At 53.0% G+C, this 26,004-nt stretch overlaps 1 protein-coding gene and 1 gene segment (V, D, J or C); both read right to left on the bottom strand.

Annotated features, from left to right (window-relative positions):
* LOC102051873 (T cell receptor alpha chain MC.7.G5-like) overlaps positions 1 to 25,636 on the bottom strand; it is an 88,580-nt gene extending 62,944 nt beyond the window's left edge. For all 4 annotated transcript variants that reach the window (XM_055710496.1, XM_055710498.1, XM_055710497.1 and 1 more), the window contains exons 1-2: positions 25,478 to 25,636; positions 24,570 to 24,853 (exon numbers count right to left, since the gene is read on the bottom strand). In XM_055710496.1, the coding sequence (XP_055566471.1) occupies positions 24,570 to 24,853; positions 25,478 to 25,529 (336 nt within the window). In that variant the 5' untranslated portion in view covers positions 25,530 to 25,636. The remainder of the gene's footprint in view (positions 1 to 24,569; positions 24,854 to 25,477) is intronic.
* LOC114015671 (Ig kappa chain V region K-25-like) lies at positions 11,312 to 13,116 on the bottom strand. The segment is given in 2 exon segments: positions 11,312 to 11,720; positions 12,961 to 13,116. Coding segments are annotated over 2 exon segments (375 nt in total).
* Positions 25,637 to 26,004: the final 368 nt, after the last annotated feature.

The raw sequence follows: 26,004 nt of genomic DNA, 5'->3' as shown, positions 1-26,004 counted from the left end.
GGGCCGGACCCAGACCCCTCCTCAGCCCCCGCCCCAGCCCCAGGGACGGCACGCCGGCCCGCAGCGGCCCCTCGCAGCGCCCTCCCCGTGCCCCGCACCCCCAGCCCGCCCCGCCCACACGGCCTTCCCCTGCCCGCGGGGACCAAACTGCACAGAGCGCTGTGATACAGGAGCCTCAACAGGCTGGAGAAATGGGGTGATGGGAGCCTCTTGCAGCTCAACACGGGGAACCAGTGAAGTCCTCTACTTGGGGAGGAACAACGCCATGCTCAGGGCAGGCTGGGGCTGTTCTACTTGAAATAACATTCTCTGAAAAGGACCCAAGGCTTCTGCGGGACAAGCTGACCATGAAACAGCAAAATGCCGTTGCCGCAAGGAGGGCGAATAGTACCCTGGCGTGCACGGGGAGGAGTGCTTCCAGCAAGTCAAGGATGGGATCCTTTCTCTCTACTCAAGCATAGATGAGGTCATACCTGGAGTATTACATCCACTTCTTGGCTTCCCAGTACAACAGAGAGTTGGATATACTGGAGAGTGGCCAGTGAAGGACCACGATGACGGTTGTGGGACTGAACTGCCTCTTACCTGAGGAAAGGCTGAAAGACCTGTGACTGTTTACTATGGAAAAGAGAAGGCTTGGGGGTAGTGTCTTATCAACGCATAGAAACATATAGAACTTCAGAATCATGGAATCATTTGGGTTAGAAATTACCTTTAAAGATCACCTTGTCCAACCCTCCTGCAATGAGCAGGGATATCTTCAGCTAGATCAGGTCACTCAGAGCCCCATCCAATCTGACCTTAAATGTGTCCAGGGATGGAGAGTCTACATTATCTCTGGGCAAACTGTTGTTTCATTGCCCTCACTGTAAACAATGTCATCTTTATATCTAGTATGAATCGACCCTTTTTTAGTTTAAAACCATTTACCCCTTTTCCTATCGCTTTAGGCCCTATAAAAAAGTCATCCCCATCTTTTTTTATGTATATAAATAAATATGTACATATATAAAGCTCCCTTTATACTTTGAAAAGCTGCAGCAATGTCTCCCTAGAGCTTTCTTTTCTCCAGGCTTAACACCACCAACTCTCTTAAGTTTTACTCATAGGAGAGGTGTTCCAGCTCTCTGATCATCTTTGTGGCCCTCCTCTCCCATTCAAACAGGTCCATGTCTTTCCTGTGCTGAGGACTCCAAAGCTGGATGCAGTACTCCAGTTGGGGTCTCACCAGCATGGAGTGGAAGGGCAGAGTTACCTCTCTTGACCTGCTGGCCATGCTTCTTTTGATGTACCCCAGGATGTGGTTGGCTTTCTGGGCTGCAAGCACACATTGCTGGCTCATGTCCAGTTTTTCATCCACCAGTACCCCCAAGTCCTTATCTCTCAGATAGGGCTTCTCTCAATCCTGTATTGATATGGGGGTTGCCCTGACCCAGGTGCAGGACGTTGGGTTTGGCCTTGTTGAACCTCATGAGGTTCACAGGAGCCCACTTCTCAAGCTTGTTTAAGTCCCTCTGAATGGCATCCTGTCCCTCAGGTATGTCAGCTGCCCTACTCAGCTTCGTGTTGTCTGCAAATTTGCTGAGGGTGCACTCAGTCCCACTGTCTATGCCATTGATGAAGCTATTAATCAGTAGTGGTCCCAATACAGACCTCTGTGGGACACCTTTTGCCACTGATCTCCATCCAGACATTGAGCTGTTGACCACTGCTCTCTGGATGTGACCATCCAACCTATTCCTTATCCACCAAATAGTCCATCCAACAAATTCACCTATCTCCAACTTAGAGAGAAGGATATTGTGAAGGACCACATCAAAGTCCTTACAGAAGTCCAGACAGATGACATCCATAGCTCTTGCCTTGTCCACTGATGCAGCCACTCAATCATAGAAGGCCATTCAGTTGGTCAGGCAAGATTTGCCCTTGGGAAGCCGTGCTGGCTGTCCTGGATCACCTCCCTGTCCTCCGTGTACCTGACCATAGCTTCTAGGAGGATCTCTTCCATGATCTTCTCAGGCACAGAAGTGAGGCTGAGGTCAGTAGTTCCCAGGGTCATCTTTTCTACCCTTTTTAAAAATGAGTGCAATGCTTTCCTTTTTCCCAGTCACTGGGGACTTCACCTGACTACCATGACTTTTCAAGTATCATGGAGAGTGGCTTGGAAACTACATCAGCCAATTCCCTCAGAATCTGGGATGCATCCTGTCAGGTACAGAGACTTATGTATGTTCAGGTTCATTCCTCAGGTGGTCTCAAACCAGATCATCTCTTACAGGGGAAGGGATTTTGCTCCCCTAGTCCCTGTCTTGTGGTCCATCCACTTGAGAGGTGTAGGAAGAGAGATTGCTAGTGAAGAGTGAGGCAAGATTTGTTTGAGTATCTCAGCCTTCTCCTCAGCCATTGTTACCAGTTTTCCAGTCGAGTTCATTGGGAGGTGTACGGGGGCGTGTGCACTCTCTTTGACCTTCCTTTTTTTGCTGATGTACCTATAGAACTCCTTCTAATTATTCTTCATGTCCCTTGCCGAGTTCAGCTCCAGCTGCCCCTTGGCCTTCCTGACCCCATCCTTACACAACTGGGCAGCATCCCTATAGTCTTCCCAAGATACTTGTCCCTGCTTCCACTGCATGTGCTTTTCCTTCATGCCCTTTAGTTTGACCAGTATGTCTTGACTGAGCCATGCGAGTCTCTTGCTTTCCTTTCCTGATTTCTTACATCTAGGGATCAAGAGTTCTTGTGCTCTATGGAAAGCAACCTTAAAGATCTGCCAGCTCTGTTCTGCTCCCTTATCCCTGAGGGATTTTTCCCAAGAGGTCCCATTGACTAACTCCTTGAACAGCTGGAATTTTGCTTTCCTAAAATTCAGGATCCCAACTATATTTTTTACCTGTCCCATATCCCTCAGGACTGCAAATTCCACCAGGATGATCACTACAGCCCAGGCTGCCTCCAGTTGTGACATCTGAAGGAAGGTTCAAAGAAGACAGGGCCAGGGCCTTTTCAGTAGAGCTCAGTGACAGGTCAAGAGGCAGTGTGCACAAACTGAAAAAAAGAGCGCTCCTTCTGAACTTCAGGAAACACTTTCTCACTGTCAGGGTGACCAAGCACAGGTTGCCCAAAGAGGTTGCTGGGTCTCCGTGCTTGGAGGTATTCACAAGCTGTCTGGAGACAGTCCTGGGCAATTGGCTGTAGGTGGCCCTGCTTGAGTAGGGGGGCTTGGACCAGATGACACCCTGAGGTGCCTCCCAAATTCAACCTTCCTGTGATTCTGTGAAAGACTCACAGGCTCATTCACATCCTTGCAGGTGATATGTGCCAGGGAAAAGGGGAAAACTGAAAGTCTAACTGCTATGTAAAGTCAGTTCTTTGCCATTTGAGGAGAGGCGCAAGGGTGCTTATCATAGAATTATCAAAGGAACTTATTCTTTTGTATTTTAGCTATGCTCATTGCTGTGCCTTTGCCTGATATAGAGGAAAGCAGAGTCTTTATATGTGGCTGATTAGTGACTATTGTTTGCATAATCAGAATGTACTTGTCCTACACTGGATGAGTACACACTTGTCCTGCATAGGTGGTACAGATGTATGGCAACTGCTGTATGAATCTTCACTCCTCTAAACCCATGTCCAGTGCAGGTGGTGGTTATCCTGAATTCTGGCTGATTGCACTTCTGGCCATGCTTATATGCCTGATTTCATTAAAGGGTTAATCTTCTATTGTTTTGTCATCAGTATGGGGTATTCTGAGTCAGGAAGAGCTGGCTGGCTTTGGTTGGATCTTCAGGTCACATTGACCTTGAGGTAAAAGCTCATAGTCTCAGATAGTTTCCATTCTTCTAAGCAAGTGGTATTGCAATTAGCATCTTGCCTTTCACAGCTACTCCCCTGATGACTTCTGGAAATAGCTTTTTATAGGGGTGTTTAGGAAAATTTGCTTTCCTCTTTTGGCTTCAAGTTTCAAATATGGCACTCCAGAGATAAATATGCAAGTGATACAAAGTAATATGGGTGGGTAAAAAAGTAGCATACAGAGGAGCTATTCAGTATGCTTATGTTAGCTGTGTTTCTGATGTCTATTTTTTATGGTGTGTGGTCTTCTGTTAGATAGTGGTGTGTTGTTCTTTTGTGAAGTTGCAGAGACAGATACAAACGCATGTGATGAGGTTGTACAAACTAGGTACACAACACAGAGCCTAGCTTTGAAAGGATGGGTAATAACATGGATCCACGTGTATTTGACTGGTTGAATGGCTGCTTCCCAGAGCCTGAGAGGCCTACTGCTGGCCACAGTGTGTTGCTGGAGGTAGGGTTCATGGAGAGAATAAAGTGGGTACATGGCGTCATGTTGGCAGCACACGAGGTCAGGAGGAAAGACTAGAGGTCTTTCCCCCAGTCAGAAACCCAAAGATGCAAGAGTACTCCCAAAGAATTCCCAGACCTCAAAGCTGTCTCTTAAAAGCTCTGGTGAGCCATCAGGCCTAATGCTGTCCTTTCAGGTTCCCCAGAAAGAGCACAAGAAAAAAAAAAAAAAAAAAGAGCACAAAGAAACATTTGCAGCTAATGGCCTTCCAGTCAGCGTGATTCAGTTAGTGGAGGAGTGGACTCTTCATGAAATGATGGATTTTCCAGAGCCCGCTTATTGGAAGGATTTCAGTCCCTGTTGCTATTTACCATATCCTGCCTGTATGACACAGTTTTGGTGAAGAACGGTGGATTGGGTCTGGCTGAGCCCCATAGCAGCCCTCATCGTGCTGTCCTTTGTATCGGTAGCTAGAAGAGTGGTGATAACACACCCATGTTATGGCTACTGCTGAGCAGTGTTTGCACAGCAGCAAGGCTGTCTCTCCAGCACCCCGTCCTCCCCACTAGTAGGCTGGGGGTGGGCAAGATCTTGGGGGGGAACATAGCCAGGACAGCTGACCCAAACTGACCCTACAGGATATTCCATACTATATGACATCTGCTCAGATATAAAAGCTACAAGAATGGAGGAGGAAGGGGGAGGGGGCACTGGGTTTTTACAGAGTTTGTCTTCTAGAGCAACCTCTATGTGTATGGAAATGCTGCTTTCTGGGAAGTGGCCAAACATCGCCTGCTGATGGGAAGTAGAAAATAACATCTTTTGTTTCCCTTTGCTTCTGCACAAGCAACTTCTGCTACTGTTTCATTAAACTGCTTTTATCTTGACCCACAAGGGTTTTTTTCATCTTATTTTCTCCCTCCCCTGTTCTGCTGAGGAGGGGAGTGATAGAGCAGCTTGGTGGGCACCTGGTGTCCAGCCAAGACCAGCCCACCATGAAGGGGAATAACATGGATCCACGTGTATTTGACTGGTTGACTGGCTGCTTTCCAGAGCCTGAGAGGCCTACTGCTGGCCACAGTGTGTTGCTGGAGGCAGGGTTCATGGAAAGAGTGGAGACAATTAGATCAGGAAATGATTGGTAGAGGCTCTCCCTTTTCCACTCACAGCCACCTGAAGGCCACTGGTGGAGGACTGCAGGGGGTACAGGCAGCAAGTTGGCGGCACATGAGGAGGAGACATTAGAGGTTGTCCTCCCAGTCAGAAACCCAAGGATGCAAGAGTACTCCCAAAGTATTTCCAGACCCCAAAGCTCTCTTAAAAGCTCTGGCTGGCCATCAGGCCTGATGCTGTCTATTCAAGTTCCCAGAAAACAAGAAAACAGGAGCAGAAGAGAAGCCAGTTTTGGTCACAGGATGGTTAGAAGAGTTGAGGCTACCATGGACCTCTGGAAAAGGTCTAGTTTAACTCTCCTGCTTAAAGCAGGTCAACTGGTGTCGAGTGGGTATACTGCATGAGGCTGTGATGGAGTTAATTTTCTTCATAGCAGCTTGCGTGGGCAGCTGTGATAATTTGTGACCAAAACCATGTTGATAATGCACCGATGTTTTAGCTATTGCTTAATAGTGCTTACACAGCATCAGGGCCTTCTCCATTTCTCATGTTGCCCACCAATTGTACAGCTGACCAGAACCAGCCAAAGGGATAATGTGTATAGCATGATGTTATGTGAAGCAAAAAATCTGGGGGGAAAGGAGGAAGAAACGGTAATATTTGGAGTTATGGCATTTATCTTTCCCAAGTAACTGTTATGCATGATAAAGGCCTGCTTTCTGGGAAATGGCTGAATATCTGTCTGCCAGTGGGAATCAGGGAAAGAATTCGTTATTGTGACTGATTTGTGTGCAGCTTTTGCATTACTTCTTAAACTACCTTTATCTCAACACACAGGTTTTCTGACTTTTTCTCTTCCATTTCTCCCACCCACCCAACTGCCGGTGACTGAGCTAGCAGCTGGGTGGTGCTTAGCTGCCTACTGGGGTTAGGGATAGTAGGCTGTCCACAATTTTGTCCAGTTCAGTTTTGAATATCTCTAAGAATGGAGACTACACAACCTCAAGTATTTACATACAGTGATGAATTCCCCTCTAGAATTTTCTTCTCTACACTACATCATAACAGTTCTCTTAGTCTCTCCCTGTATGTCAGATGCTCCCTCCTCATCTTTGTGGCCCTTCATTACATTTACTTTGGTATGTCCTTGTCTTTCCTGTGCTGGGGAGCCCAGGAGTGGATGCATTCATCCAAAGTCTCATTTGGGGACAGCAAAAGGTAGCATGTCCCTTTCATAATCCAACGTTTGAAGACTGTATGCTGTAACTACACAACTCTCCAGGAACAACCGTGAACATCAATGTTACACACCTCCCCTCAAGCTCCAAGGAGTGCAGCCGGGATCCTGGTGGGTAGTTTGTGTTAAAGCTAAGCTGGATTTCCTGTCTCTGTGTGAACACTGCACAGAAGTAGCGCGCAGAGTCCCCATGATGAAGAAGGTGCAGGCTGAGATATGTCTCAGACTGGGAGTTGTCCCGGGACACGGCGGCTCGACCCTCCACTCCTGGCCCAATGTGAATCACTAATGAACTATGGCTTATCCAGGACACCCACTCCAGTCCGCCACTGGGGCCCTGACGGTACCACCAAATTCCGAAATGCCCGAAGTGGAATCCGGATCCGCGGCAGGAGAGCTGCACGGAGCCCCCGGACGGTCGCAGCCCCCCACCGGCCTCCACCAGCCTCGGCTGCGCCCACACCCCTGCGGACAGAGAGCACAGGCAGCCGGGCAACCACGGCCCCAGGACGCTCCCCGCCGCCCGCCGCCCCTCGCCCCGCCACGGCGGCCGCTGCCCCTCCCGGGCCCGGCAAAGCCCCAGGCCCGGGGCAATGCCCCGCCTGCGCTGCCCGGCGCTGAGCCGCGCCTGCTCCCCGCGCTCCGGCACGGCCGCTGCCCGAAAGCATCCCTCTGCCTCCTCACCCTCTGCCTCCCCACCCTCTGCCTCTCTCTCTCCCCCTCCCTCTCCTGTCTTTCTCTCTCCCTCTCCACTCTGTCTCCCCTCCCCTCCTCTCCTGCCTTCCCTTTTCTCCTTCTCCCTCCCTCTCCTTCTCCCTCCTCTACCTTCGCTCCCACTCCCCTCCCCCTCCCTCCCCCTCTGCCTCTCCCCATCACTCTCCCTGCCCTCCCTCTCCTTCTCCCAATCACCCCCTCTCCCCCTCCTCCCCTTCCCCGGCCCGGGGCTCGCTGCCCTCCCCGCCCGGCTCTCACCTGCCGGCCCCGCGGCCCAGGCCAAGGCCAGCAGCCACGGCCCCAGCCCGACCGCCATCCCGCCCTGCCGCGCCGGGGCCGGCGGAGCCCAGCGGAGCCCAGCGGAGCCACGCGCGGGCCCGGCCCTGCCCGCCCCGACGCCGAGGCCCCCCCGCCGGCGCAGCGCCGCCGCCCCCGCCCGCCCCCGCCAGGCCCGGCCCGGCCCGGCCCCCCGCGCCCGCGGCCCCTGCCGCCCAGGAGAAGGGGGGCGCGGGGAGGGCTGCGGGGCAGGGCCCCGGGCACAGCAGCAGGGGCGCGGGGCCCCGGCACACGAACGCTCCCGGCCCGCGGCTCACGGCGCCCTCCCGGCTCGGCGCCCTCCGGGCCCTGCCGAACGGGGTCGGCGCCTCGGCCGCCCGCGCCTGGGGCCGGACCCAGACCCCTCCTCAGCCCCCGCCCCAGCCCCAGGGACGGCACGCCGGCCCGCAGCGGCCCCTCGCAGCGCCCTCCCCGTGCCCCGCACCCCCAGCCCGCCCCGCCCACACGGCCTTCCCCTGCCCGCGGGGACCACCAAGATACACGTGGAGAAAAGACTCCCTGCGCCTTCCCCCTTGCCCCGTACTCCTACTTCACGCATCGCAGAGCTCCGTCCTCTCCACCGTCACTGCACCCTCGCAAGTCCCTCGTCATCCCTGCTGTTTCTTGGTGCCTTCTTTTTCTTCCACACCGAGCACTGGACACATAGCCAGATCCCAAGTGTGATGACCAGTAGCGTGAAGTCTAGCTGGACACCAGTATCTAGCAGTGTACCACAGAGGTCAGTGCTGGGTACAGTCCTGTTTAACTCAGAATCATCGAATGCTTTGGGTTGGAAGTGACCTTAAAGACCACCTAACTCCAAACGCCCCTTCCACTAGACCAGGTTGATCAAAGCCCCATGCAACCCGGCCTTGAACGCTTCCAGGGACGGGGCATTTGCATTTTGTTCCAGTGTCTCACCACCTTCATAGTACAGAGCTTCTTCCTAGTATCCAATCTAGATCTACCCTCTCTTAGCTTAAAACCATCACCCCTTGTCCTGTTGCTACAGACCCTATTTAAAAATCATCCACATATTTCTTAGAAGATCTCTTTGTATTTTGAAAGAATGCAGTGTGGGAGAGGAGGATGAAGAATGTGTGACCTGGCAGGAGATGAGAGAACAGCTGGGTATTGTGAAGTAAGAAAGATAAACACGGTTATCTAGTAGCAAAAAGGTGTCTCCATGCTTGTTAGTGATATATAGCTATGTAACTGCAGGAATGGTTGCTGTCCTGAGCGCCTGGTGGTACATACAGCTGGAATTTGTATCCAGGCTCAGAGATGTAAATATGAGCTTCTCTGCACAATACAGTGTCTCTGGTTGCACCACAACCAGAGTCCGTGCCTTCATACTCAAGTCTCCCCGGTGCGTTCTCTTCTCCAGGCTAAACAACGCCAACACAACCTTTCCTCATAGGAGAGGCGCTCCAGCCCTCTGATCATCTTTGTGGCCCTCCTCTGGACCCACTCCAACGGGTCCATGTCCTTTTTATGTTGGGGGCTCCAGACCTGAGTACGGTACTCCACGGGGCATCTCACGAGGGCAGATGGGGGAGAATCACCTCCCTCGACTTGGTGGACACGCTTCTTTTAATGCAGCCCCAGATTCAGCTGGCTTTCTGGGCTGCAAGTGCACACTGGCGGGGCATGCTGAGCTTTCCGTCCACCGGCACCTCCAAGTCCTTCTCCTCTGGGCTGCTCTCAATCCATTTTCTGCCCAGTCTGTATTGATACCGGGGGTCGCCCAGACCCACTTCATCTTCAGCCATGGTCTGGAGGATGGAATAAAGAGCACCCCCAACACATGACTTGGTGAAACAAAACTGGGAGGAGGGGCTGCTACTCCACAGGCTTGTGCTGCCATGCGGAGGGACCTTGACAGGCTGAGAGGAACGGGCTGAGAGGAACCTCAGGCAGTCCAACAAGGTGTGCTCGCTCTGGCTCGGATACAGTTAGTTTTCTTCAAATGAGCTCGTACGGTCCTATGTATCGTATTTATGAACAAAACAGTATTGATGACACAGGGGTGGTTAACCTCTTGCTGGCCAGTGCTCACACAGCATCAAGGCCTTTTCTGATTTGCTTGCTGCCCCAAGCGAGCAAGCTAATGGTGGGCGATAAGCTGGGATGGGACACAGCCAGGAACGCTCACGCCAACTGACAAAGGACTATTCAATACCATATGACATCGGGCTCAGCAATAAAACTCCAGGAAAGAAGGAGAGAAATTGGGACATCTGGAGTCATGGCATTTCCCTTCCCAAGCAATCCCTGTGCGTGAGGGAGGCCTGCTTTCCTGGAAACGGCTAAACACCTGCCTGCCAATGCAAGTAGGGAATTCATTCTTCACTTGGCTTGGCTTGTGCACCTGGCTTTTTTTTTCCACCTGCTGAACTGCCTTGATCTTAACCTACGAGTTTGCTCTCTTTTATACTTCCAATTCTGTCCCCCCTCCTGCTGAGGAGGCAGAGAGTGAGCGGCTGTGTGATACTTAGCTACCTATGGGGGTTAAACCACAACACAAGGGAAAGCGCAAAGTCCTGCACCCGGGGAAGAACAAACCCATATACCAGTGTGTGCTGGGGGTTGTCCAACTGGAAAGGCCCAAAAGCCGTCAGGCTCCTTCAGGACACCGAGTTGAACGTGTCCAGCAGCGTGACCTTGTGGCGCTACAGGGTTTATGCAGCAATATTTTGGAAGCAGGGCGGGCTGCATGGGCAGCCTCTGTGCTAGGAGACCAGGGCTGCCCCCATGTCAGACATGGCTGATTCCAGCCAGCTCCAAAATGACCCACTGGTGGCCAAGGCAAAGCCAACCCGCTAAGCTGCTGGTGCCTCTGTGGTAACATATTTACAACAAGGTAAAAAAAGGAACAAAAACTGTGAGATAAACCCCCCTGCAGACACCAAGGTCAGTGAACAAGGAGGGGGAGGAGGTGGTCCCGGGGCCAGAGCAGAGATTCTTTTGCAGCCTATGGAGAAGACAATGGTGAACCACATGTCTGCTCTGCTCACGTTTCCCACATCAGGGTTCCCACCCTAAGGGATGAAAGTAATGTCATATAAGGAGCAGCTAAGAACTTTGCGTTTGTCTAGTTTGGGGAAAAGAAGGCTGAAGGGCAACCTCATTGCTCTCTACAGCTTCCTGAGGTGGGGAAGGAGAGAAGGAGGTTCTGATCTCTTCTCCCTGGTATCCAGCGATAGAACGCGTGGGAATCGTTCAAAGCTGCGCCAGGGGAGGTTTAGACTGGACATTAGGAAGCATTTCTTTATTGCTAGGGTGGCCAAACACTGCAACAGGCTTCCTAGAGAGCTGGTCAATGCCCCAAGTCTCTCGGTGTTTAAGAGGCACTCGGGCAACGCCCTTAATAACATGCTGAACTGGTCAGGCAGCTGGACTAGAAGATGACTTCCAATTGAAAGAGTCTCTCCTATCCTATCCTGTCCTGCTCTGTCCTATTCTATTCTATTCTATCCTATCCTGTCCTGTTCTGCTCTGTCCTATTCTATTCTATCCTATCCTGTTCTGTTCTGTTTCCTTATAGGAGGTGCTGACCACTGACAGCACCTAGCCACGATCAGACCCCCCACCCTCTGACCCCAGGCACAGCCCATTCATCGACTCACCCCTGAGGTGGGCTGTGACCCCCATGAACATGCAGGAAGAGAGAGCAGGAGGGGGAGGAAGCATTGTTGTTCAGGCATGCCCCAAGCGTCCCTCACTGTGGTTCCTGAAGGGTGCAGTAATAGAGCGCGCTGTCCCCCACCTCCAGCTCGGAGATGATCAGGGTGCCGGAGTTCTTGTCAGCCTGGCAGGAAAACCTCTTGCGGGCAAAAGGGGCTGTGTGGCTGTAGGAGCCTCCGCGGCCCTTGCTCTGCAGCAAGTACTGCAGGGGTCCACCAGGACGCTGCCGATACCAGGCCACATAAATATAGGAGGCATTGGAGCTGTAAGTGCATCGCAAAGTACCCGAGCCTCCTTCTCGCCACCACACTGCAGATGTTGCTGGTTTGATCTCATCACCCTGATAAGCAGCTGAAACAAAACGAGAGAGATTCCTGCACTGCTTTGCTCTTGCTGATGCAAGCAGATGGCTCACAAGGGGGCAATGGAAGCAGGCAAAGGTGTCGCTAATGCCTAAGTGCTTTGTGTGGCCCTAGGAAAAAGGGGAACAAGGGAAGGCAGAGAGGGGCTACAGGCATGCAGAGTGGCAAGCCTGGCTAGCTGACTGAAACACACTGAATCACCTCCACAGATAAACCACTGCATTCCGAACTCAGGAGCTGAAAACTGGTAGTGCCAGGAAAGAAGTCCTGCAGAAAGGTCAGGACCACATGCAGTGTGCACTGATGGCCCCTCCCTCCCTGGGAACACTCCTGAGACATCTACGCACTTGCCAGCTCCAAACCTTGTGCACCCATGACCGGGCCACAGCAGGTTTGCGTTAAAGCTTGGCTTGATTTCTTGTCTCTCTGCAAAAAGCTGAGGAACAGCAGGCTGTGCCCCAGCGTTAAGGCCACGCAAGGAGACAGGTGCCTCAGACTGGGAAATGTCCCAGGACACTGTGGCTTGACCCTGCAATTCAGTGTCATATTTGACATGGTGATCCAAGCAACAGTTTTGGGTCTACCACCGGATGCCTGCTGGTAGTAGCAAAGGTTTAAATTCCTGAATGGGAAGCCAGATGCTCGGCAGGAGAGCTGCACGGAGCCCCCGGACGGTCGCAGCCCCCCACCGGCCTCCACCAGCCTCGGCTGCGCCCACACCCCTGCGGACAGAGAGCACAGGCAGCCGGGCAACCACGGCCCCAGGACGCTCCCTGCCGCCCGCCGCCCCTCGCCCCGCCACGGCGGCCGCTGCCCCTCCCGGGCCCGGCAAAGCCCCAGGCCCGGGGCAATGCCCCGCCTGCGCTGCCCGGCGCTGAGCCGCGCCTGCTCCCCGCGCTCCGGCACGGCCGCTGCCCGAAAGCATCCCTCTGCCTCCTCACCCTCTGCCTCCCCACCCTCTGCCTCTCTCTCTCCCCCTCCCTCTCCTGTCTTTCCCTCTCCCTCTCCACTCTGTCTCCCCTCCCCTCCTCTCCTGCCTTCCCTTTTCTCCTTCTCCCTCCCTCTCCTTCTCCCTCCTCTACCTTCGCTCCCACTCCCCTCCCCCTCCCTCCCCCTCTGCCTCTCCCCATCACTCTCCCTGCCCTCCCTCTCCTTCTCCCAATCACCCCCTCTCCCCCTCCTCCCCTTCCCCGGCCCGGGGCTCGCTGCCCTCCCCGCCCGGCTCTCACCTGCCGGCCCCGCGGCCCAGGCCAAGGCCAGCAGCCACGGCCCCAGCCCGACCGCCATCCCGCCCTGCCGCGCCGGGGCCGGCGGAGCCCAGCGGAGCCACGCGGAGCCACGCGCGGGCCCGGCCCTGCCCGCCCCGACGCCGAGGCCCCCCCGCCGGCGCAGCGCCGCCGCCCCCGCCCGCCCCCGCCAGGCCCGGCCCGGCCCGGCCCCCCGCGCCCGCGGCCCCTGCCGCCCAGGAGAAGGGGGGCGCGGGGAGGGCTGCGGGGCAGGGCCCCGGGCACAGCAGCAGGGGCGCGGGGCCCCGGCACACGAACGCTCCCGGCCCGCGGCTCACGGCGCCCTCCCGGCTCGGCGCCCTCCGGGCCCTGCCGAACGGGGTCGGCGCCTCGGCCGCCCGCGCCTGGGGCCGGACCCAGACCCCTCCTCAGCCCCCGCCCCAGCCCCAGGGACGGCACGCCGGCCCGCAGCGGCCCCTCGCAGCGCCCTCCCCGTGCCCCGCACCCCCAGCCCGCCCCGCCCACACGGCCTTCCCCTGCCCGCGGGGACCAAGGCATACGGTGCGAGGTGATCCCCGCACTCCTTCGCCTTGTCCCGCGCTCTTCCTTTCCACACCGCGTTGTTCCCCATTCCTCACCGCCACTGCAGCCCTGCCGGAGCCGGACCGTTAATCCCACCTTTTTCAACCTGTTTTTGCCCTTGTTTTCTGCTGGGCTGTACCGCTGTCCTGTGGGTTAGCAGTGACATCAGGCTTTGTGTGCCTTGCCTACCATCTTCAGGAAAAAGCAGAAGCTGGCTGTGGGGGACTCTGGGGCTGCAGGGACCTGCTCGGGTCCTCAGGATCCAAGTCTTTATGTCATCCTTCCCTGGGAAACAATCCCGGGGACATGGGAGACTGCATAGTCAGAACTGCTCCACCTTAGCAACCCTCATCTTTCACCATATTTGCCCTGCCTGTGCCCTTTTCCCCCCTGCCTGCCCCACCTTCACCCCACTCTATGCTTCAGTCAGAGCCCTGTAACTGCCTTGGTGCTGGTCTGGCCTGTGCCAGAAGCAACTTAGAAGCTGCACAGTGGTAAAGTAGGAACTGCCAGGACACTTTTGGGTGTATTTTCCTGTCATTCCTGTCAGGACACAAGACGGTGTCCTTCAGATCCAGTGTGGTGACATCCAGTGTACTGCAGTCATGATTGTTCTGTTTGGAAAACCTGTTGTAGGAGGCTCCCTGGCCTGTTCTGTGGGGAGAACATACCAAGCCAAATCCTGCCTGGGCTCTGGGCTGCTCAAACCAAATTGCCTTTGGGTCCCTAGTGCTACCAAGCAGTGAGCAGAGCACACCCTAGGGAACCCCATCATCATCGCATGATCATCTTCATCAGTTATTATTTGATTATCTCAGGGAAGTGTTAGGGAGTACCTTTTATTAATACGTAGAGCCTCTTGCCTCATAAGCTGCAATGGTATTTGTTGCTTAGGTGTTTCTTAGTTTTACTACACTTTCTTTAGCTTTTCTTTTTATTAGTATTTTCCACAGAATGTGACTTTATGCTGCCTGGGGTGTGGGGAGATCTCATCATTTAACCATATGCAGCAAAAGAAGGATTACCCTGCCCAGTGCTGCAGTATTAAGGTAAAAGCTGCTTTCCTGCTCCTTGGTGGCTCGGCAAAGAGGAGCAAGATGAGGGTCTGTGGTCCATCAGGCAGCTGTGTTGAGGGCTAGGGCTGGCCAAGAGCAAAGCAGAGACATGAATCCCCTGGCTCTGCCTACAGCTGGGTCAAGACCTCAGGCAGGATGCTGTAACCCCAGCACCACTGGGTTCTTCTGGCAGCTTCTGGAGGAACCAAGAGCAGGTAGAAATTGATGCTGCATCTGGAGGTTATGTCTGGGATTGTTGATCATTTCCTCGAGCAGTGTTGGTTTCTGTGTGAGAAAGCAAGGAAAGCTGAGTGTCTCAGCTCATCTGCAAACAGTCGCATGGTCCTGCGTTTCTAAGTCCCTGATCTGAATACCTCTGCATAGATGGGGTCTTTGAGAAAGGTAGGGAGAAGCTGGGGATGAGAGATGTAAAGGTTGATGTAAGAGGAAAGAATCATTTCAAGGGCAAAAGCATTACCAAGATTGGAAGATGCAGAGAAAGCCTCGCCACTCCTGTGCTGTTCTTGGTGATGCAGATTTTGCACGAGCGGAAATGAGGCTTAGCTTTACGTGGTGTTTCACAGCACAGTAATAAATTGCAGTGTCCTGGAAAGAGACAGTTGCTATTTCTAAGGGGGCTGTTTTGTTTTCGTAGACCACCACAGAGAATCGGCCATTGCGGAACTTGTCATTCCCTGAAGCTTTAAATGCTTGGAGGAGAAATGTCAAGGTTTCCCCTGGGAGATGGCGGTACCAGAAGAAATTCAAATTGCTGTCACTGTCCTCTATGGTGGACTGGCAGGGCAGAACCACTCGCTGCCCAACTGCGACTGACACCTCGGAGAAGAATTGCTTCTGGGGGTCACCTCCAACAAGACCTGCAACACAGGCAGAAATGTGTCTGTGGGGCAGCTTGCTTCCTTCTCTCATTTGCCCTAGGTTTAAGGCTGTGTTTGCACCAAACCCTTCTGTCTTTGCAAAGAAAAGGAAAGTTCAGAGATCTACTTCCATTGCCCCTCTGCATTTCTCCCTGACCTCATCATCTTGCCGGCACAGACCTCCATGTAACGTACTAAAAACTGTTGGAGACAGTAAGAAGTACATGAATACACCCACCTGACTGGATTAGCAGGACACAAGCTGGCACAGCCACGGTGAAGATCATTTTTCCTGGCTGCAGTATCCCTGTACCTCCGGAGACTCTCAGCACACTACAGAACAAGGCACTCTTGGCAGCACAATGAAATGGCTGCATCCTGCAGAGTATGCCAGAGCGTGTATGACATAGTCACACCTCTAGGCTGAGGAGGGCAAGAATGAGGTCCATTCACCTTTTGCCTTTGCTTGTCTTCACAGCAGACTGGACAGTCACAGTGGCTTCCTGAACTTTTCCCTGGGTTTCCCTCTCCCTCTGTAAGATTTATGCTGCATGGGAACATTTCTTCCTTGCCGTAGAGTGTATCTGGTTTTGTGTGCTTTTTGTTGGTGGGAGGGCTTTTGAAAGCACAGCTGCTCCTCATAACGTTCAGGGCTCTGGGAAACACAGGTGTAGTGTTTTTTTCAAAAAGTTTCAGATTTCTCTTAGTTTAACCTCTGTTATTTTGGAAGCAGATGTTCAGTATTTCTCCACACATGAGGACTCAGAGACAGGGGAAAAAAGGTATATAAAAAGAAAGGGGGGGGGGAAGGGGTGATAAAGGGGAAAAACCCCCGTATTTTAATGGATGAACATATAAATTCCTAGAATAGGCAGATGAAGTCCTGATTCCGATGGGTTGGGTCAATGCTTGCTGGGGCAGGGCAGGTTGGTGGGGTGGTGGAGTCTGAGGATCTGCAGCCCCAACCCCAGTGCAGCTCTACACCTGCACAAGGCATAAGGGCAGGACTTGGCCCCCCCCAGCAGCTGCTGGCACACTGAAAAGGAAAGGGACCAAGACTGGGACAGGGGTGGGAGGCAAAGTTCTGGTGTTTGGAGCCGGTGAGCAGAGAAGTAATAGGAGCAGCCCTGGCACTGGGAACAACTGCTTCTGGGCAGCACCTTTCCCTCTTTCCAGCTTCCTGTCAGATCTGCAGCCTTTGCTGCGTTTCTCATTTTGGTGGGTACTCTGCATACAATGGAGAGGGGAACTTTCACTGCTGTGCATCTAATTCTGCAGTAAGGCACTCCTCTGTCAGTCAAGGCTGCAAGGTGAGGATGGCCCTGTAAATCACAGACCTTCAGCTGAAATCTTCCCAGGTGGTGAACATCACCTGGACAAAGCAGTCACTGTTCTTGGAGGACCCAGCAGAGCCCAGAAGGTATCTGGGCTTACTGCTCCTGATGACCAGTACCAGAAGAAGGAGGGATTTCAGTCCAAGGAGGTGGTGGTGCAGGTGACTGTGACAAACTACCCAGCTGATGTGAGCAACTTGAGAAGTGCAATGGGAAGGATCTGGTTTGGTGCAGTGCCTATGGGAGGGTAACAAGGTATCCGTGCTTCCCTCTTTGGACAAAAGTGCAAAGTTCTGCATCTGGGGAGGAGCAACCCCATGCATCAGTATGTGCTGAGGACCACCCAGTTGTAAAACAACTTTGCAGAAAATGACCTGGGTGGTCCTACTGGACACCAACTTGACAATGAGTCAGCAATGTTTCCTGGTCTCAAACAAGATTCTCATAAAGCAAACCCCATTCTTTTGTACTCTAGTACCTGGGACAACCACTGTGTCTTGGGCTGGCAGGGAACTGGTGAGAGAGGTGATTTCCAGCTATGCTGAGGCACTCCAAATATCTCCATATTGAATTAAAATAAGAATCCAAACTAGTGTCAAACCATCCTTGCTGGGGCCTGAAGTAGCAGTGGTGGAGTGTGAGCTTTGCAGGGGCAGGCAGAAAAAGGAGGGCTGAACATGCCAAAGGTTGCATTTCAGTGCCTGTGCTATGGACAGTTCTTTGCCAGGTTGGTTCTGTTGCTGTTCAGCTGCACTCAGGATCCTTCTGGCTCTGGCTGTTCTGTGGACCTCATGATCAGAGTAGTGGAGACTGCCTCTGCTATGACTGGCAGATGCCCTCGTGATGAGTGACACCCAATGACACACAAACACGCACATGCTCATGCACACCAGTATAGAATCATGCAAAAATTTGCACTCACAAAAACACTTGCACAAATCCAGCGTGCAGATAAGTGTAGACAAGAGAACACATGCATAAACATGAGCAACTTTGCACTCGGCTGGGGACATCCTGGGGACAGCCCCAGCAGGGATTCTGGGGAGCATTCTGAGGAAGGACAAGACTCTACACGTGCTAATGATGTTGCTTGAGTACCCAGGGAGACGGCACAGAGGGGCATTGTATTGGAAGCTCTGAAGAAAACATTGCATTCAAGGAGCCAGTATTCTTGGGCAAGACATATCTGCTCTATGGGGCCTTGCACTACAGGCTTGAGAAGCCCGTATGTTAGCATGAGTAGCTGCCGCAAGGGAATCTGCTGGAGTGCCCTCTGCCAGCCTGTGCTGCACGCTGGTGTGTGTTATGGCAGAAATAACCTTCCAGTGTGTCAAGAGAAGTTGTGGCTTTTTTTCCTTTTCTTTTTAAAGGCACACAACATGGGAGCAAACTAGAATCTCTTTCTAGATGGGATCTGTACGGCATGTCTTGGGAAAATCCACCTGGGTCTGTACAATGCTGCATGAAGCCAGGGTTCTCTGCATTTGAAGGAATGTAAAGTTTATCAGTATCTGTATTCCTCTTTTTATTCTATCTTTCTAAATCAGACATTTTATTATACCATTTCTTGTCAGCCCTTTCTTTCTGAGATATGGAAAAGAGCTTGCACCACATCTTGACCGATACCTTCCTCCCTGGTACAGAACAGGAGGAGATAAAACAGACCAGCAGACTTTTCCCAGGAGTAGTGTTAGGTAGGATATGGTCAAACCCAGGAGCCAGGCCACTTCTTGGCAACAGGACCACAAAAAGACCCAAAAGTGTAACCCAGACTGACATCAGATATTAGAAGAGACTGCATCAGTGAGAACCACCATCGCCACAGCAGATGTTTGTCTCAGCATTGCTATGGCAGGAAACTCACACCATCACCACAGCAAAGGTTTATTTCAACATTGTTAAGGCAGGAAACCCACTGACTGACACCATGGAGCAATGAGGGGACCTAATCCTGGGAAACTTAACCAAACCCCTGTGCATGCACCCAGACCCGGGGTTGGGATATCAAGGGGCCTGGAGACCCCTAGGGACCACTTGGTCGTATTGGGCCCACACACCACCGCTGGGTGGAAGGTGTAGTTAACAGCTCATGACAACACTATAAAAGAATGGAAGCAACCAACATCAGATGAAACGTTCCCCCACTGGACTTGGAAACAAATCGAACTGTTGGGATGCTGCAGCTCCAGTGTAGTAGCTATTGCTGTGAACTTTTTCATTCTTTCCCTCTTTCTTTCCTTCTTTTCTCTATCTCTCACTCTCTCCTTCACATTTGCAAACCTGTTCTCAGGCAAATAAAGTTCCTTGACTCTGTTTTGAGTCCTGAGAATACAAGCAGAACCTCGCTCTAGTCTTGGACTGGTATGCGGCAGTTATTTGATGACTCCAGCATATGAGTGGAGTTCTCTGCCCATGCTGATATGTTTTGCTTGGGCCTGTCATCCTGTCATGCAAAAGCTGCCTTAACTGGGGAATGTGCCCAGGAAATGAAAAGGCAGCAATTCAGGAAGCCAAACCACAGCCCACAGCATTAGCTGGGATGTTTTGCATTCAAAATGAACTTGTCAGAAAACTACAAGCTGCTGCACGGCTGTGTCTTAGCATCTGGAGGACCTGCTCTCCTCTGCACTCCTCTCATTCCACAATGAGGGTCCCTGGCGGCTCTGGGTGCGCCAGTTGTGGGAAGGGGCTGTTCCCAGTCAGCTTGCAGTGGAGCCCTCACCTCCCCAGCTGGAATTGGCTGCCTTTCTGCACACCGATTGCTGGGTTAGGCCAGGCATTTCACATCTCTGCTGGGGTCCTTGCCTCTCTAGAGATGTTACTATTTCTTTGGGGACAGAAGTCTCTTCTGTTTCTGCCATTTCTTTCCTCAGCTTCCTGGGAACACAACCTCTTCCTCATGTCTCCAGAAACAGGAGCTGAACCCTGCTGTGTCCTCTGTCTCTGTGTCCTGCTCTGGTGATGTAAGCTATAGTCTAATGGAGGAACCTGCCTCCAGTGAGGCTGTTGGATGCTGCAAACCCAGAGGTGATGAGGACAACTTATTCAACAAGAGAAGGGGGGAGGGGTCAGCAAGGAACAGGATGAGGGATCAGTGGGTCACCCACACATACACCCAAGGAATGCTTAGGGCACCCATTGGAGTGCTGCACTGTGAGAGGTGGGGCTGGACTAGCCCTTCATCCCAGAGCTGAAAAAACATGTGAAGGGATGGGGGTTGACAGGTGGAGACCCCTATTCCCTTTCCAGATCAACTCCAGAATGACTTACAGCAAAGAGAACACAGTTCATTTTGGTTGTCTCATATGGGTGTTGCTCCAGAAAACCTCCATAAGCAGATGAATAATGATCCAGGTAATGATAATGGCAATAATAAGATTCTTATGGAAGTGCTCCACCTCCTTATGCTGTAAAAGGAAGTTTCTAGAAAAGTGGAGTGTTCTGAGGCCAACATGGGCTTTCCCAGGTGTAATAGCAGGCTGAAGCTTACCCTTTATCAGGCTCCTGAGATGGATCTGCTTTCCTAGGCTTCACAGCAGACATAAGACATGTACATGAAGTTGAGGATTCTACATTTCTACCGAGAAGAGAAATTAAGCCAAAGCTTTCAACCTGCAAAGATCCTTGCTGACCCCAGGACCACATCACTGAGAGTCTCTCGGTGCTTGTGTCTCCTCTCTCAACATCCCTAATACTTTGGCTTGGCTGCACCTGGCTTCATCACAGTATCTGCCCCCACACCTCTGGGATATAGCTCTCAGGTACCTGAGCAGTGACACTCCGAGTCCTGCAGACTCTGTCTCTTTCAAACCCTCCAGGCAGTATCAGCATTCTCCTTCTAGCTAAATAAAACTACTTCAGGAATCAGTGTATCCACCTGCCTGCCTGTAGTGGCCCATAGTATCCAGAAGATGAATGTCCATGGAGATGTTAGGGATCCTCATGGCAGCTGGCTTGAGTAGGCACAGATGTGTACTGTGCTGAATATATCACTTGGCACCTGGCAATGCTGCCATAAGCATGTCCTTGTCTTTATCTAGGAGTGAAACACCATGTATTCATACAAATGTTAATTTGCTTAACAGTAGAAGTGATGAATAGAGTTGTCTATTTCTAAGAAAATCCCATGAAATATCTGAAAATGTCAATGGATCTCAGAATGAGCAGGATTTGCACCATGTGACAAACTGTGAGTCGAGGTCCATTTTGTGATCTATAACTAGGATTTGCCAGGATCTGAAGGGGCATAAGGTTACCTGTGCTATCCCTCTTTTCCTTCTTGTGTTATCTCCAATTAACAGTATTTTAACTGGCATCTTATGGAGCTGGAGTACCATTCTTACTGGGATCCATGTACAGCCATGCTCCAACCTCATGGGTAAAAACAAAATAAATTCCTAACTTCCAGTACAAATTTTCCCTGTTCTAGACTGTGTCCATTGCCTGCCTTTCTATCACTGTGTGCAAGAAGAGTTTATCTCCCTCTGGCTTCCTCTGGTCATCCTCCAAGTTTGGCTCCAGAGACTCCATCCTCTTCATGCTCCAGTCAAGCTTTAGAAGTTTAAAAAAATGTCCCTTTAGCTTTTCATTTGAAGGCTGAAGAAGCTCATCTTTCTCAGCCTCTCCTCATCTCTCATGTTACAGAAACATGAAAGAAATAATTGCTAAATTTAGAAGGCACCTCTGGGGGTTACTTGGTCCCTCCCCCTGCTCATGAAGGCTCACCTACAGCTGGCTTGCCTAGACCATGTCCAGATGGCTTATAAATGCCTCCAAGGATGGAGACTCCACAGCCTCTCTGGACATCCTGTGCCAATGCTTCCTCATCCTCACTGCCAAACATAGTTTCCTGATGTTTAGACAAGGCCCCCTATGTCACAATGTCCCAAATGCCTTTTGTTCTGTCACTGGGCACCATGGAGAAGAGCCTGGCTCCACCTTCTTCACACCCTTGCTTCTGATACCTTTACACATTGATGAGATTTGCCCCGAGAGGTCTCTTCTTTGTACTGAACAGTCCCAGTGCTCTCAGCTGGGATAACCATAAGAGGCACGCTCCAGACTCTTCATCGCCTAAATGATTCCTCACCTGAGTGTCTCCAGTATGCCTGTAGCATACAGTACCCTAGTCAAAATATGCACACCCTCACCCTCAGCAATCACAAGCACACTCGCAATTCCGAATCCCTCAAAAATCAGCATGAGCCCTCAGCCCATCTAATAGCCCTGCCTGGAGCCTGGGCTCTCTTACCTGGTACTTGGATCTCCTCCTCTCTAGCCAGGCCAGTCTGATGTTCACTAGCAAACAGTTGTGTGAATTCACCCATTCCTCTCACAATCACCCCCACACTCTTGGACCCTGAAACACTACCATGGGCTGATGATATCAGCCTGCTTAATGCTCACGAGTGGGCCCTGGGCTCCCTTACCCACCTCTGTGTCAGACTTCAGATAGAGATTTTCCTCCCACTCAACTGACCTAGACCAGCTTGAAATATGCCAAAAAATTCCACATACACTCCCATGCACATCAGGTTCAATTCACTAAGTTCTTAGACTTGTCAATCATTATACATGCATCATAGTCCCTCCAGTTGCTGACAGCAAGATATATGACCCCTTTGCCACATTCTTCCTTTTCCAGTTGCTTGTACCCAGAGTTTGCTTACACTCCAGCCCCTCCAGCATCTGGCACAGAGACTGACAGGTCCTGTAACCAGTGACCCCTTCCTCAGTTGCTGGCACTTCGACCTTGCAGCATACACTCCAGCCCATCCAGTTGCTGGCACCCAGGCCTGAAATTCCTATAGTTATTAGTTGGTTGCCCAGTTACTGGCACTCAGATCTCTTTCACAACAGTCTCTCCAGTTGCTGGCACACAGATCTTGCAGCGCTCGCACATAGGAAAGGGAGGGAAGATACACAGAAGGATGGTTAAGAAATGATTTTCTGAGAAGGCAGAGGGGACTGTGGTGATCAAGCACAGGGCTCATGCCATCAAGTGCATTCACCAGCCTTTGCTTATGTGCAGGTGCCTCCTTTTTTCCTTCCTCCCCTCTGTTGCCTCCCCTTGTTCCTTCGCAGTCCCCCTTCCCCCCCACCCCCCCGCCTTTGATCCCTCCCCTAAGTACTCCTCAATAATTGTTCCCTAGTCCCCCAGGAACCCTCAAACATCCATAATGATGTTCCTCCTGTCACTTGTCACTTATAAAGCTCAGACTGATGCACTTCAAACCCACACCCTTACTTTCCTAATGGCCCATCAATCAGCAGCTGAAGAGCTCTGGTCTCCCCCTTTGTCTCCCTTATCACTCCCTTAGAGACCTGTGTCACTGTGTGCTTTATCACTTTCCCTTTTACCTGTTCTTCCCTTTGAAAGGAAAAGGGACTTGATTAGACAGCTTTAGTGAATCAGCCCCTCCCACCTTCCACATGCCCTTACAGTGGCCTCTGATGAAAATGCTCAGGCATGCTTGTCCCTCAGGATGCTGAAAGGCTTCTGTCTCCTGAGAAAACTGGATCTTTTGAGCCAAGGCTCTGGGGGCAAACATCATGTTGAGCTCAGTTCTTAAAGTGTCGCCCTGCAACACCTGCAGCAGTGCTAAGCCACAGCACTCACTTTCCAGGAAGCCTGAGATGTTCCAAACATGAAGAAAAATAGGAAGATTGGCCAAATAAGCAATCAGTTCCAAATGTAACGTGGGTGTAAAAATGCACTCAGGTCATGTGAAATGTCAGTCTGGAGAGAGTTAGTTAGCATCACCATATCACAACATATTTACAGTTTGCCTTCCAAGATGTCCTGCATTTCTTCCAAGATCCTGAATACACCCTAACAGACGTTTGTGTGTACAGCTGAGCATGAACACAGACCTGAATTCTACCCCAGGGTGACATCCAAATCCTATTATTCCTACCCCATTCAGGTGGCAATGGGGCTTCTCAGGCTTCTCATATGCCTTCCAGTAAAGATATTCCATAAACATATTTTCCTCCGGGAGCAGAGAATGAGCTTACTTTGTCACCTCGGAAGGCACCATATAAACAGCCACTGTCATGGCCTGATGAGCTGACTCACTCCAGTAATTAGACCCTGTTGGCCTGCTACCGTAGTTGCTTTTTTCAGCTTTCCCCACAGACTCCCACCTCCAAGGCCAGTCATTGCTTTCCAAAACCGACTTTGTGTAAGAAGAGATGAGTGCACAGAGGGACAAAACTGATCCCAGAAATGCACATCCTCGAAATGCAGCCACCAGCCGTTTTCTGTTGGGCAGGAGTGTGACTCCCTTTTCCCACTGCTACTCTCCGGCAGGAAGACATTCAGCACAACCTGTTTACCAAAATATTCTCACCAACCCTGAGGGTATTATGACTTCTGCTCTGGGGATAACATCTCCTACAAGGGTTAGGTGATCATCTTATAAACTCAGAAGTGATCCTGCCTCCATGAGGAGCAGACTCCTTATGGATGCAGTAAAAAAAAATATTTGGGGATTCTGCAAGACATGAGAGGTTTAGGGGAAGTAGCAGAGACAAGGAAAAGGAAGGATCAAGGCTATGCGGGAGAGGCAGAGACTCAACGGACCCGATGCCGGTGCCGCAGGCGGTGGCGGGAAGCGCCCGCGGCCGGGCGGGCCGAGGCGGCAGCGCCCCCTGGCGGGCCCGGCCGGGGCTGTCCCCCCGCCCCCGACACACACGCCCGGCCCCGGCCGCCGAGGTTCGTGCCCGGCCGCAGCCCCGGCTCCGAGCCCCGTGTCTCCCACGGCGCAGTAATACACCGCCGCGTCCCTGCGCCGGGGCCGGGCGAGCCACAGGGCGCTGGACCGGCGGTCTGCCGCCACCGACATCCGCCCCGGAGGGTCCTGCACCTCTCTGGACCCTTTGTGACCGCTCGTGATGAATGCGGGGCTTCGGCCCGGGAGCTGGCGGTACCACTGTATGAAGTCTCCTGTCCCTATGCTGGGGTGTGAGCAGCTGATGGCGATGCCGGTGTCCTCGGTGGTCTCTGCCGACGGCTCCTGCTGCACCTGGGCTCTGCCCACAGCCACTGCCGAGGAGAAAAAGAAGGGGGAATCCTCAAAACCTGCTTTGTGCCCTGCCCCGCCTGCCGTTCGCCATGGCAAATCCCAGCCAGGAACGTTCGGGCATGGCGGGGGGAGAAGAGTTTCCAGAGGATGTCTACAGGTGCATTAACGGAGGTGTCCGTTAACGGCTGGCAGACATACGAACGCGAGAGTGACAGGTGGAGTCACTGGAGAAAAACAGGGACAAAGGGAAGGAGCCCGAGGGGAAGCAGCAGCGGGGAAGGAGCCCGAGGGGAAGCAGCAGCGGGGAAGCAGCCCGAGGGGAAGCAGCAGCGGGGAAGCAGCAGCGGGGAAGGAGCCCGAGGGGAAGCAGCAGCGGGGAAGGAGCCCGAGGGGAAGCAGCAGCGGGGAAGGAGCGGCTGCAGGCGCTCCGCGGCAGAAGGCGGAGGGAAGGAGGCAGCGGGCAGGGCTGGACAGCGAGAGCACGGCGAGTTTCCGCAGGGAAGGCGGGATGGCAGCAGAGGGAGGGAGGGACGCGAGCCCGGCGCGGCGGCAGGGCTCCGTGCAGAAGCCCGAGGGGACGGCAGCCCCGCGGGGGCCCCCGCAGGCCGAGCCCCGGCCCGCCCCCCGCCGCCAGCCCCGCGCACCCAGCAGCAGCGCGGCCAGCCCCGCCAGCCCTGCGCCCCGGCCCCGCCGCATGCCGCCGCTCCGCCGCCCGCGCCTCGCTGCCCCGCGCCAGCCCCGGCTCTGGGCGGCGGCCGCGGCGCCTCCTCTCCGCCGCCTCCTCTGCTCCGCGCCGCCGCCAGCTCCGCCCCGGGGCTGAGCCCGGCGCCGGCGCCGCTCGGGGGCTCGCCGCAGCCTGGGGCAGCAGCGGGGCCTCGGCCCGGGAGATGGAGCAGCTTCCGGAGCTGCCTCCCCGCTCCGGGGCTGGAAGCGGCAGCCCCCGCTGCCCTGCGGGTGCCGGGGAGCAGCCTCAGAGCCTGCCTTCTGCTGCCTCTGCAGCCCACTTGGGTCATAGAGAAGGTGTGCGAGAAGATGCCGCTCCAGCTGTTGCCCAGCAGTGCTGAGAAAAGGGGAGCAATCGCCTCTCTTGGCCTCTTGGCAATGCTTTGTCTGAGGCGGCCGAGGATTCCCTTGGAACTCCTTGGCGCAGGGGCACAGTACTGGCTCATGG

Source organism: Falco cherrug, chromosome 4 (genome assembly GCF_023634085.1).
Source record: "Falco cherrug isolate bFalChe1 chromosome 4, bFalChe1.pri, whole genome shotgun sequence".
NCBI lineage: Eukaryota > Metazoa > Chordata > Aves > Falconiformes > Falconidae > Falco > Falco cherrug.
This window is presented reverse-complemented; position numbering and strand designations above follow the sequence as displayed.